The following is a 13,239-nucleotide window of genomic DNA, read 5'->3' as shown; positions in this document are numbered from 1 at the left end:
ACCCTATTTGATGTTCACAGGTTCCTTTTTTTTCCCCCTCTCGACAGGTTATTGCTATTGTAAGTAATGTTAATAAAAATATGATGGACTGGCGCCTAAAGGCACAAAGAATGCATGAGTTAACACAGCTTCAGTCAGAGCCAGTACAGGCCAGAAGCAGCAAGCTGATGTTAGCACCATGCACATGCACACACACATAATATACACCACCATAAAAATATTACAATATCATATTATAAAATGGCACTTTGGCAAATAACTGTCCCTTGAGTAGATAAACTCCTGTTTTGAACAGTGATATATCCTAGTATCATTTATTCACCACAAATTCAGAATGTAATACTTCATGATTTAATGATACTAATCGATACACACACTAACATGTAAAAGTGGAGTAGCAGCACACTTCCACACTTCAAGAACTGGAAAAATGTAATAATGCACAAGAAAATAGAGGGAAGCAGCAGTTTATGGTAAATATTAATATATGTGTAGCTAAAAACGTGTTCAAGTAGAGCACAATCACAGGAACATGAGTGACATACAGCACTCGTGATTTCTATTAGATGATTTGAAACAAATGTTATGACATTTTCATTTGTTGAGCTCATTGCGTTTTGTGAAGCCAGAGAAGAAGTGCCAAGTGCACTGTACTATTATGAGAAACTATATTTACAATATCTACAGCAGCATGTTTTTCATTTTACTGAACTTCTACTGCTGCCCTAAGACAACAAGGACAGATTCCTTTTCCATCTGCAGCTTCATGTCACACAGTAGCAGTGTGTATGTTTTGTAAAGCTGCATGCTAATGTGCAAAGCATGTTTCATCCATTATTGTACTGTAAGTCCAGTGACTGATTAAGAGGATGTAACAGAGCAAATTTCAGTTGAAATTATTTTAGTGATTAAAAAAAAAATGTTTACGCATATTTGTCAGCATAAAGTAACTGTACATAATGTGAAATGTCAGCAGTAAAAAAGGGTTGAAGTTGCACTTGGCACTGCAGCAGCAAAGTGTAAATCTCACCTAAGGTTTTATATTAATGCATTCTCTACATAAACCAGGGCATGTTCCAATCCAAAGCTTCCACTGATCATGCGTCAACAGCCTTATATTCATTTTCAAATAACTAAATAAAGATATACAGTTTTTGAGAAGTTGTCAGCTTATGTAAACACACTAATCAGACTACTGTCATGCTTACAGTATTTTGGTACATTTGTACCAAAGAGCCAGATCACATGGTGTGTGATAATCTGTTCAGCTCAAACAGTGAAATAGTTCAGTGTTTTGTGTATTTGAATGTCTTGCAATCTTTTATCTGTGTGTGAGTGCATGTTCATGTGTGTATGTTTCACGTGTGCCCACAGGTATGATGTTAACCCGAGGAGAGACAACTGACTGTTGATCTGTGTGATGGGTGTGAGTGCAGTTGACTCGTACAAACCATTAGTTGTGCTCTGTAGCTCTTGTGCGTGCTTGTGCGTGTGAATCTGAGTTGTGGAGGGAAGGAATCCATTAAGCTGTTTAACTCTCTCTGAGTGCGTGTGTCTGAGCGAACGTGTGTGTGTGTGTGTGTTTGGCCGTGGTTGAACCCATTAACTGAATAAACCATCCAGTATGATTGCAGTGTCAAATGGCTTGCTAAAGCATTTCTGGCTTACCCAGCAGTCCTTGTCCTTTTTAAAGTCATGACAGACTTACACAAGGCCCCAAAACTCCCAGCCACAGTTAATTATTGATCGCTCGGAAATGCTGCATCAACCCTCACACATCTGTAACACTGTGGATATACAAAACACAAACAGATGCTGGCCAATGGGCAAATTAAATGCCATATGCTGATTACATTAGATATAACTGAAGCTGCTGCTGCCATTTTTGTGCATCTGGTAACAGCACAGGTTTGTGAATAAGGAAACTGTTCTTTGAGGGGAATGCCCAGGTTCAGGCTCTGGTGTCAGCAAACTGTCTTTGAGAACTAAATCCTTTATTGCTCCAAGGTTGTTCTGTAACTTACTCAGGTCATTCTGGGGGAACTAAGAAAGAAATGCATCTGTCAAAGGATATGAAAAATGCATGTCTGCAAATATAACTGTTGATAGTAAAGCATTCATTTCTGTTCAGAACATTTAGGAAATTGTATACCCAACAAACCCTAGTCATTCACATTTAACACGGCAGATGGTTGTGGTTTTTATATATATTTTTTTTTATAATATCACCCCCTAGAATTTCCTCCAAATCATCCCACCCACTCACTCTTCAGTTCCTTTGAGCAGTTAAAGTTACCCAGTTTGATTCCCATTAAGAACAGAGCACGTGTAGGCAGGGTTTCAAGATGTCTACCACATTCTTGACAATGGCAGGATAAATATTATTAGAAGGTGATAATAGTTGGCAAATATTATCTGGGCAGTGTGAAGAGGTTCACAGATACAGTGTCATTAAATGTGGTTGGATAAGACTGATACCAAAATGTCAGCAGATAACAGTGAAGTGGAAAATGTCAAAGAAAGCCATAATAAGAATATAGTGCATTACAAACCCACCTCCTTCCTTAGTTTCCTCAAGTTGTTATATTGACATAATAATCCGGTATAGTACCCTGTCTGACAGATTCTCCTTTTTTCATGTGTACAGTAGCTCAGTTTAAAACAATATCAAAACAACAACCTTTTGCCATTATTTACTGATTTCAGCATTTAGATCCATTTAGAAATGTTTGAAATTTAAATGTCTTTGTCCTGCATTACAAAAAACAACTGTATGCATATGGTGAAAGGTGAGGTAAAGCTAGTATATGAAGCAACATCCTCAACCTGTTCCCTCTGTCTCCATGGCAGCACAATTATGAGTCACAACTTTTACTTTTATATAGCACATTTTTAGTCAGTTTATTTTGTTCCTAAGCACACTTTTATAAATCTCACTCTGTACCACAGCTCATGTTTTCACAAACAGAAAAAAAAATATGTGGTGAAGGTTTATGGAATAAGTTACTTGTTAAAATGGAAAACAGCATGTCAGGCTGCAGATATTAGATTAGGAGCCCAAATGTGCTACTTTTTTTGGTCTCCACTGATTTTTTCAAAGTTTCTCCTTTAATTATCTATGATGCAGTTTGTCTCACTGCAAAGATGAGGACAGAGAAACACTGCCATGCTATAAGTTTGACCAAAAATATTTAGGAGACCTCCCAATTTGTAGCTTGTTTAAGTTTAATAATAGTTTAATATTATTAACTCTTTTTTTTTTTGTTACTACCCCTAAGCACAGCTCTGGTTTCAAATCATTATTTTGCCCTTTAGTAAGACATTGGGGCAGTTAAAGTTTCCTGGTTTGATTCCTATCAAAGACCAGATCCTTTCACACCAGACTTTACAACCCCACAAGGTCTCTCTCTCGCTCGCTTTCTCTTATACACACACGCAGACAGAAAAAGAAACTGTTTTATCGGCCAAGATATACTGTAGTTCCTGGTGGAGAATCAATGCCATCGATGAGCTTGGCACTGAGAATGGGCCAGACGATACCCTGCTGCCCACCGGCTCTCTTAAACTCACACACACTAGTCTCCCATCAGTCCTGCTTCACCCTATACTGCAAAGCCTGTCTGTCTCTGTGCAGAGATAGAAATACATTTAGTGTAGAAGGAGGGGCAGAGCCAGAAAGATTTACTGTGCATTGGGGAAAATGTGGATGAAAGAGAAGGGAAATAGACTCAGTTGGCAGTTTATTTGTTGTCTAATACATCAGTCACCTCTCTGTACACTTCAACTGCATCACAAACTAGAGCTTCCAAAATGATCACACAGTTGAATCAACAACTCTCTAAAACAAACAGAAACTGAACATTATCACCTTCATGATGAAGCGTTTACTGCAGGATTATTGTATTAGATTATATTAGGTTTAGGTAGGTGTAGCAACACATGGATGTTTGAAAATTCCAGTTTTACTGAACAACCCTGGAGAAAACAGAAAGACAAGGAGAGTGGAAGCAGAGCTAAGGTAACTACCGAAAAAGCATTATTCCTGTTTAGCAGGATGATTTTTCTCCCCTGAATTTCCCCAAGGAAAGTGTAAAGGCAAGGAAAAACTGAGCTACACTATTTACCCTTTGAAAGGCCAAGGTAGAAGACGGCAACTGGAAGAATCAGTTCTGTGCTCAATCAGAGAATGGTGATGTCTGCACTTATGGATGATGGATCTATGTGATTATTAGATTCTGGCTCTGTAGGGAATGATGATGATGATGATGATGATGAGGTGGGTGCCACATGCAGCTCTTAGTGGACACATAATGACAATACACGTGTCATCACACCTCAGATTTCATATTATGCAGCATAGAATAGGATACAAAGACACATTACAGGCAGATGCATTCAAAATTGATTTAGTTTGACTTGAGTGGACAAACGGCTGGACAGAGCAGGGTTGGTGTTGTTAAGTATAGTATTTTGGCTTTCTGAATCAGCTCTATGGCAGCTATTAAACTGCTGAGAGCATAACCACAATGTCACTGGGAACAATGTCGCTACAAACACCTCAAAGGTTTAAGATGCTGCTGTTCTTTTCCACGTCAGGTTAAAAACTGATTTATGTCTTTGTTGGTAAGACTTTCTTCTGAGTGTGTAATTTCCTATAAAGTTTCTTTGTAATTTAGTACTAAATATACTGAAAATAAGAGCTGCAGTGAAAGAAAACTTCATTTAAACGCAATGATTATTGAAAGCTGTTCATGCATATGTTGAATTTGCTTTTCAGTTGTGCACATTCAGTTGAGAAGTCGAGGTCACGGTAGTAACTAACTGGATGTGTATCAGCTGAACACTGTCTATATATCCAGTGCAGTTAGTACAAAATTATATCAATTCTCAAAAGAAAAAAAATGAACGAAAGAAAAAGAAAAGACTATCAGGAAATTATTCAAAAGCTTCTGACTCACAAAGTTTGTTTTACTTTATGTGTATTCAGGTAAAGTGCATGTAATTTAGAGTTAATACACTCCCTGATTTCTTTTTTTTTGTCTGGGTTTTTTCAGGATGATCCCATCCAGCAGCAACGACTTTCTGGTTCGGGACCTTGCTGCTGGACGCAGCTACGACCTGTGCGTCCTGGCCGTGTTTGATGATGTTGTCACATCACTGACCGCAACACGGCCTTTGGGCTGTCTGTCGTTCACCACAGACACAGAGTTCAGCCAATGTCAGGCCTTGCACAGCCACTTCCTGGGTGGTACTATGATCATCATCATTGGAGGGATTATTGTTGCGTCTGTGTTGGTTTTCATTATTATCTTAATGATACGATACAAGGTTTACAGCCACCACGGGGCAGGCCACGGAAAAGCAGCCATTGCAGCGACTGCACCAAGACCACAAAGCAATGGACAAGGAGGAAGCGGACAGGTCCAAGTCATGCCTCGCTCTGCCTCAAAAATGACTGACAGCCAGGATGACCAAGTGTTAGTGCCGTCCAGGGCCATGTCACCTAGCAACACTATGAGAGACACTGTGGCACTGGTCGAGGAGGAGAGCAGTGGACGGAGCATAATGACAAGGACTGACTCCTTGGCCAATGAGGAGTTACTCTCGCCCACGAAGGCCCGCTTCTCCTCCAGGGTTGCCATTGAGATGAAAAGCAGGCCGCCATCTGTTGCCAAAGAGCCCACCTCCCCCAAGGAACTGGCAGGTAGTAGAGAGACTGACAGGGAAGAAGACATAGACATAGAGGAGGGCAGGAACAGAGCAAGAAGGAAACATTTCAGAGAGGTGGAAAGAAAGCCAAAAAGAAGTTGACAGAAAAAAAGGCAGGGGAGCCATATGAAGACAGGATAACAAAGAAGGCAGTAAAAGAGAATGAGAGGATGAGAAATAGAAAATGTGCAATTGAGGGTGTGAAATTGAGCAAGATAATAACCAAGAGTGGAAGAGTGAGAAAATGAGTGAGTGTTAATGAGAAAAGGGATAAAAGATGCCATCCTCCTGGACTGGTCAGATAGGAAGGGAGAAGGAGGGTAAGATATTTCTGTCTGTAGAGCTTAAGTACGGTACTATCTAAGGTTGTCTCTCTACTTTATGACTGTGGACAATTCAGATCATAATCATAGCTACACTCACTCTGAATGACAAAGGTTTTTATTCCAAATGAAGCAAAAATCTTAATTTAACATCTCTACTGAAGCAGTGGAATTAACCTCTAACCTTACATCCTCCAAGCACATCGATTTTTGTTTTCTGCTCTTGCCAATTATGAGGTTTCATTTTTTAAAAACTGGAAAATGAGGCATGCAGCTGAGAGGTTAAAAGAGAGGTTAAAACACTGAGTTTATTTTATTTGCTCAAGTGAGTTGGGCATGATGCTGTGACCTTGTTGCCAGACACTACAATTTTTGGGCCTTTTTCCACTGCATACAAAGTTTCACTGTCGGCAGCAAAAAATGAATCTTTGTGCAAGAATCTGTAAGTGCAGGTGGGACCACCCATCACAGCATAGCTAATTCAGGCTAGCGTTACTAGTATGTCTAAAATTCAACACCAGTTTGGCAGAGATCCATGGTTTCCCTTCATTAAATTGAAACTGTGATGTCTGTAAGAAGTTTAAAACACATTGCACATTTTTGCACTCTTTACAAACTAGATGCCTCCTTTTAATTGTAACATCTGTGTGACTACCTTGGTAAAATAAACATGTCTCACACAGTTTTAAAGTCACTGTATAGTCTCTGGAGGGCCTTATGAAAGCAACAAGTATAACAAAAATGCACAAGGCAACTCATACAATCATAATTTTTAATGCATGTACTACAGTTAAAAAACGTGTAAAGATAGGACTGTGATTGTAGACAGAAATCAGCATGTTTGCAGGGGTTAAGAGGCATGCTGGTAATGTTAAGAAGCACTACAAGCACTCAATTCAGGGGCTTTAAAAACCATCAACAGTACAAAAAAAAAAAAAAAAATCACAGAAATAAAAACAATACAAAAGTAATAAAATTATCCAAAAAAAAAAAACAAAAAAAAACAAAAAAAATCAAAGAAAACTGGATGACCTTGGAAAGTGCAGCCAAGATTCGTGTTGAATACTTGCCTCTCTGACAAAATTCAAGTTTGTGCCATTATCAAAAACTTCTGAAGATGTTCCAGTGAGTGTAAATGACAAGTTAAAGTTGAGCATAGTCGCTCCCCAATTTGATGTACTCAAATTGGTTAATTTCCAGCTTCAGAACTATTTAGTACTACATGAGCTTTAGGGTTCCATTCGCTGCCTCTTGATCTTTTGTCTCTCTTGTCTGCTCAGAGATCAAGCTCCTGTGCCAGCTTGAATAAAGTATTTTTAGTTTCTGGCTTACTGACAGAAAATAGCTGTCAGAAAATGGGTGGACAGTTGGCAAGGAAAAGCAAGCTAAAGAGAATTTTCTCTAACAATATTGTAATAATTTATTTAGGAATGTCACGCTACATTTACAGTGTTAGACAAAGACTGTAAAAAGGACTATGGTGAAAGCACTGTTATTATATTGTGAAATACTTCTTCCTTAATAACATGCTAGATGGAAAATTGCTTTTATATAATTTGCCATTTGCCAGAAAAGGCTATTAGATAAAACCTACTTTTTATGTAATCAGGCCCCAGTTCTCTTCGTCTAAACTTCTGCAGTGACTTCCACATGCCCACAAAGATTACTTGAAATGCTCAATAGTGCTATAATAATAGGAATCCACAAGAGCATGTGAATTTTTCTTTACGGGTAGATTTTTCCTGTACTAAGCCCACTCCAGTGCACTTCTCCTTTAACACTAATCCACTCAGGAAATGGGGGTTTCATTAGAACGAATAAATGGAGACACCATTTCACATGAGTGGCTTAAACAGCTGAGTCGAAACACTTTATCAGTAGCTGATATGTCATTCAACTGGCCTCTGTGAATGGGCTGAAATGAGGTGTCACTGAGCCTCACGTTGATAGCAGAGGAGAGACAGGAGATATGTGCAGAGCGCAGCAGCTCAGCCAGAAAGTTCAGGGAAAGTTTTTACCTTTTGAACTTTGCGGAATCACCAGCTGGTTTGATGTTTAGAATAATTAAATGTGCTGGACTCGTATCACAGTCTCAAATTATTGTATGAAAGATTTTTTTATGATACCAAATGCAGCAATAACTAACAGGTTAACTCGGACTTTAAGCGGCTTAAGATGTGGTTTTCTATTTGTTTTTCTCACCTCTGAGAAGTTATGAGAAGTTTGTGCAGATGTAGATCAAGTGTTCTGAGAAGTTGATGGCCAAATTGGAGTTACAAAAGAGAGGAGTTGGGGACTTCTCATTAGGGCTGTAACAACTCAAACTTCTGCAGTGCTTGAATTTTAGCACTGAGATGTCACCATGTGTACAAGCTGAACTAAGTCCCCTACAGGCCTAATTAACAGCTCTAACCTCGTCTCAACCCAACTGACTGAAGCGTGTCAGTCAAAGGAGCTTGCAAAGAGCATCACGGACTACAACAAGATGCACAAACAAAGCCGCTGTTTTTGGTTTTTATTTCTACACTTTACCCAAGAAGAAAAAGTTACAGCTGGCCTTTGTGTTCTTTGTTTCCTTGCTTTGATTCCGGGATCGTTGGCACTTTGAGGGCAACCTACAATGAGGGATAATACTCATGTGTTTGTACAGAGACTGTTGGGGCTTCTCAGAGTGTAGCTGTGTGTGTGATGTGTTTCGCTGGTTGCTGCATTGCAGAGAAAGGCAACATTGATCTGATCAGAGAGAGAGCCGCAGTGAGTCAGAGCGCCAGAGGAACAGAGGATCTGACAGATACACAGAGAGACCCCATTAAAGGCCCGCGGTTGTCAAAAAATGTGACCCAACATGAAAAAATAGGCACATTGTGGGTGATAATTTTTTTTTTGTTTGTTTGCTTGCTTTTCATAAGACAGTTTTGTTCACATTCATATGTATGAACTGGATACATAATTTTGCATTCATTCATCTTTTAATTTAAATGCTAATGTTAAATATTATTTTAAAACAGGTTCTTGGATTTATTAGAAATTTTTATTTTGCCTCAGATAAATGTAGTCTGCCCTAATACTCAAAAGCTCACAAGAAAATGGTTTCCATAATCATACTGGGACCAGTAGTGTAAAAATCACATAAATTTTTCTGGAAAATGCATTTTAAAGTTCAACCGAAAGTTTTCACCAATTGAAGTTGGACAAATCATGGGGATATCTTCCAGAGTAACAGTATGGAGACCTAAAGACATAATATAGCAATCAATAACTGAGTTCTATTATATTAAGATAAAATAATGTAAAACAATAAACACAAACCGTGGCATTCATAGTGCTACCTTGAAGCTTGGATCTAGTTTACGACATAAGGATGTTGTATTTGCATTCATCGGTAGAAGCAGCTCTTTAATGTCAATACATTAATGCAGATGTTTCAAAATTAGCAGGAACATAAAGAACAGTTAACCAAACACTGATTATAAAACCCCCACAAGGTAAACCATTCATTTTAAGGGGTTAAGACTGCTTGAGGTATTGAATGAAAGTCAATGTGACGTCCTCACAAACGACAAACACAATTGCCGTGTATGTGCCAGTAAGTTCGGGTTCAGCAAGCAAAGCGCTGCAGGTCTGTGTATGCACTTGTGTGTTGTTATGTACAAGGTTAAACTGCTCTGAGCCAGTGCAAATGTTCCCACAAGGTTACGCAGAGTAGGAAAATAGTCAAGGATAACAAGGATGTGTGTGACTCTGTGCAAAGTGCAAGTGTATTTTCTCCCCATGGCCCATCTGTGACCCTGGAGTCTGTCTGTCCTCTGTGTATTTTAATCTATCATCACTCCTTTCCATGTCATCCCATATGCCTAGCCTCATTCTTCACTGCCGTCTGTCTCTCCAAATTCATCTCTCGGAATCTCCCTCTCCCGCCCTCGTCCTGCTGTGCTTCTCGAGGTCTCTGTCACTCCCCCCCCACTTTCTCCACTGTCTGACTGGCCTGACATTTTTGCTTCCTCTCTCCCTCATTTTTCTGTGCTGTTAAGCTGCATCTGTTTCAATGTTTTTCTCTGTTTCTTATTGCTTCTCTTCATGTGCCTTTCACTGATTCACTGCTTCAGGCTCTGTTTCCTCCTCTGTTTCTCCATTTCTCTCCCCTATCTCCAACTCTTGGATGCCTCCAGCAGCAGATGAGAGGCGGCTCCGTAGTGTCGAATGGAGAGACTTTAAGATCTGAAGGTCTCTTGCCCTCACAAAGAGATTGCGCCAACTCCACATATAAAGAGTAATGAGTGGCACTTAAAACTTGAACATTGTTTTTTCTTTCTTTTTTTCTCCCTTCTCTTTCTCTCACCCTGTCACTGCTGCCCACCCATCTCACCCTGTCTTGTTTTTTAGTCAGGTCAGTTCACAAAAAGAAAAAAACATTGCTACATTTTTTTCATTGGTTTTGATGCTTTGAAATATCCATCCAGATTTTCAACTTCACCTTAATATAATGAAACAGAATGAAATCCCATCCCTCACACTGAAAAAAAATCCAATAGTAACATTTTGCTTCTAGACCCGCACAAAGAAAGATGATTAATCAATGATATAATCAAGACATTTTTGACACAAAATGATAAACTGATTCAGTTGTTCATTTATCTGTTTTATTGCTATTCTTCCATTGTTTACACTTTGTACATATGGATCGCAGTTTAAACTGTATTTCCTCCAAATATTCTGATCTCTCTCCCTTCTTTCTACTAGGCACAACCTTTTATCCTTGAATTCTCCCTTAGCATACACCGCTTCTTTCCTCTATTACCTCACCTGTCAATGTTTTCAATTTACACCTTTGCCTAGTGATTTTTTTTTTTTTTAACTTCCTATGTCCTATCTATCCATCTCTTCACGTCTCATGCTGTGTTTCCATGGAAGGGAAGAGGAATGCAGTATGATGGAGGAGAAGACTGTGGAGATATACACATATTTGATAGATGGAAACAGGCTGAGGCATTAAGAAGACGCTGCCTCATTCTTAAACTGACACAATAAGCGCTGGCTGTTTATAGATGCAGTTAAGAAATATTCCTCCTGATAAATGCGCTTAAGAGTTGCTCTCCTGACAAAACATACAAATTGCAAATAACAGCTGCAGCAGTATACTGCCAAGGCAAGGACGGCTTCATCACTCTCCGAGCTATTACACATCTTTGCTTGCCCTTTGTCAGCAGACCTGGCTTATTCAGGCATTTGTTGCACCCCTCGGTATACAGCCATTACATTAAGAGTTTAAACTGATACTAAGATGTTAAAAAGTTAAGAAATAGGACTGATGCTTTTTTTTTTTTTTTTTTTTTTTAAGTGCTTTCAGTGGCAAAAAAACAAAACAAATGAAGACATACTGAATTCAGAGCTGTGTCCTTTTCATTTGTTTGGCTCCAGGACAAATCTGGTGGTACCACAGTGTCAGGGAAAAGAACAGGACATTTGAACCTTTACTTCCCACAGTGTCATTGTGTTTCAGTTGTTCTGTATATCCTTAGGAGGTAACAAAAAATGCCAAAGTTTCCTCTGCATACATTAGTTTTTCTTAAACTTTTAAGTCAAGGCAGAAGTTATTAAAACAAATTAAACTGTCTCCTCAGAGAATACTGTAAATCAGGCCTGTTGGTAGAATCAAGTTTAGTTCAACTCAACAGAAGTAAAAGCCCCTTAAGGGTTTATTATACTTTGCTAAAATATATTTTAAAGCACTGATACCCTCAATACTGTCCTAATTGGTGTATTCCAGCTAACAAATGTGCAAAATTGTCTTCTGTATCTCTTGTTAAATATTTTGTTCCTAGAACCTTGGTTTTCTACCCTAGTGTCAAAGCCTGATGTTCTACCCCAGATCCCAGATTTATTTTAGTTTACTTTTCAACCTCCTTATTCTAAATTTCCTTTTTAAAACACATAATTCCCTTGTTGCCCTATTTCCCTTTCAAACAGGTGTTTTTTTGCTCTTTCTCTTTTCTAGAGCCCTGACGTCGTTGTTCTGAGTAGCAGATGTAAAGAATGAACGTCACCACCAGGGAGAAGCTGGTGAAAACTCTGAAGAAAAAAAAAAAGGCCCTATAACTCCTCTCCCTGTATCTCCTGTTTACTGTATCCATTACTTTGTTTCCATGAATATCATGGGGTTATAGACCCTACTCTCTGGTTTACTTTTAACTGTTTATCCTGGTTCGGGTCCTCTATGTCTGTTAAGCAAATGACTGGCCACTCGCCACAGGATGCAGCTCTCGCCATGACCATCTAAATCTTTTTTTTTTTTTTTTTTTTTTTTTAAAATGGAACACCAACCGTTAAATGCTGAATTTCCCACTTTGAAACATCTGTATCAGTGTGGAAGTGGTTACTGTGCGGGTGGATCATTTAAAAAGCAACATTAAGAGGCATATGGATATATCAACATAAAACACACTGAAAATATGAATGAACCTCTCACCATCTGGAGTGGCATCAACGTGCATGGACAGATAAAGAGTGGATGGTAAAAACAGAATGAATGGCCAACCAATAAACCTTGGATGCACAGATAATCACCCTCAACCTGGATAGACAATATGTTAGACTTCTTGGACAAAACAGGAATAATATCACACAGAAAAGCATCTGGATGGGTCTGGTTTTGGATATGAACATATGTTGGCTTAATGCTTCTGCAACTAAACATAAGGGACTCTCAATGTGGCTCTAAATGGCTGCACTTTATTAATCTGTGAGTTGAAATGGAGCTTACTCTTAACAGTAACTGCACAATGTTTTCTCTGAATGAGAAGCACATGCATAAGGAAACCAGAACTAAAATGGTCTGTCTGACCCAGACAGATCTGAACAAATCTGGACCCACTAAAGCCTGAACTGGAGAGGTACACTGACACTGAATGGATTCAGGCTGTAGGTTTTTATGCAGACTAAACTGGATCTAATCTGCTGTGGCCCGAAATCGACCGCTTTCTGTTGGATGAAACTGGTGAAGACCTTTACCAGGCTCTCTCCCAGCTCTCCCAGGCCTCTTCAACAGGTGAGTAATCTACTGATTAGCCCATTAACCTAGTCAAACAAGCAGTCAAATGAGAAGTTCTCTCACCCAAAGACTCGGCCTCATTAATTAGTGTGACATATGGTAACCCACCGGCAGTCACCTTGGCCGTCCACCAATTTTGGGTCCTGTCTCATAGTTTAA

General features: G+C 39.2%; 1 protein-coding gene across 2 annotated transcripts in view; it reads left to right on the top strand.

The window, feature by feature from the left end:
- The window catches only part of LOC113122666 (leucine-rich repeat and fibronectin type III domain-containing protein 1-like protein), a 52,638-nt gene extending 40,480 nt beyond the window's left edge, over positions 1–12,158 (top strand). The window contains exons 7-8 of one of the 2 annotated variants that reach the window (XM_026294169.1): positions 5,055–5,704; positions 12,028–12,158. In XM_026294169.1, coding sequence (XP_026149954.1) covers positions 5,055–5,704; positions 12,028–12,035 — 658 coding nt within the window. In that variant the 3' untranslated portion in view covers positions 12,036–12,158. Of the gene's footprint in view, positions 1–5,054; positions 5,705–10,201; positions 10,255–12,027 lie in introns of those variants that run through there. The other variant, XM_026294159.1, reaches the window with a different exon arrangement.
- The last annotated feature ends 1,081 nt before the right edge of the window (positions 12,159–13,239 follow it).

This window comes from Mastacembelus armatus, chromosome 13, assembly GCF_900324485.2.
Source record: "Mastacembelus armatus chromosome 13, fMasArm1.2, whole genome shotgun sequence".
Taxonomy (NCBI): domain Eukaryota; kingdom Metazoa; phylum Chordata; class Actinopteri; order Synbranchiformes; family Mastacembelidae; genus Mastacembelus; species Mastacembelus armatus.
The sequence above is the reverse complement of the archived record's forward strand: the minus strand, read 5'-3'. Positions and strand labels throughout refer to the sequence as shown.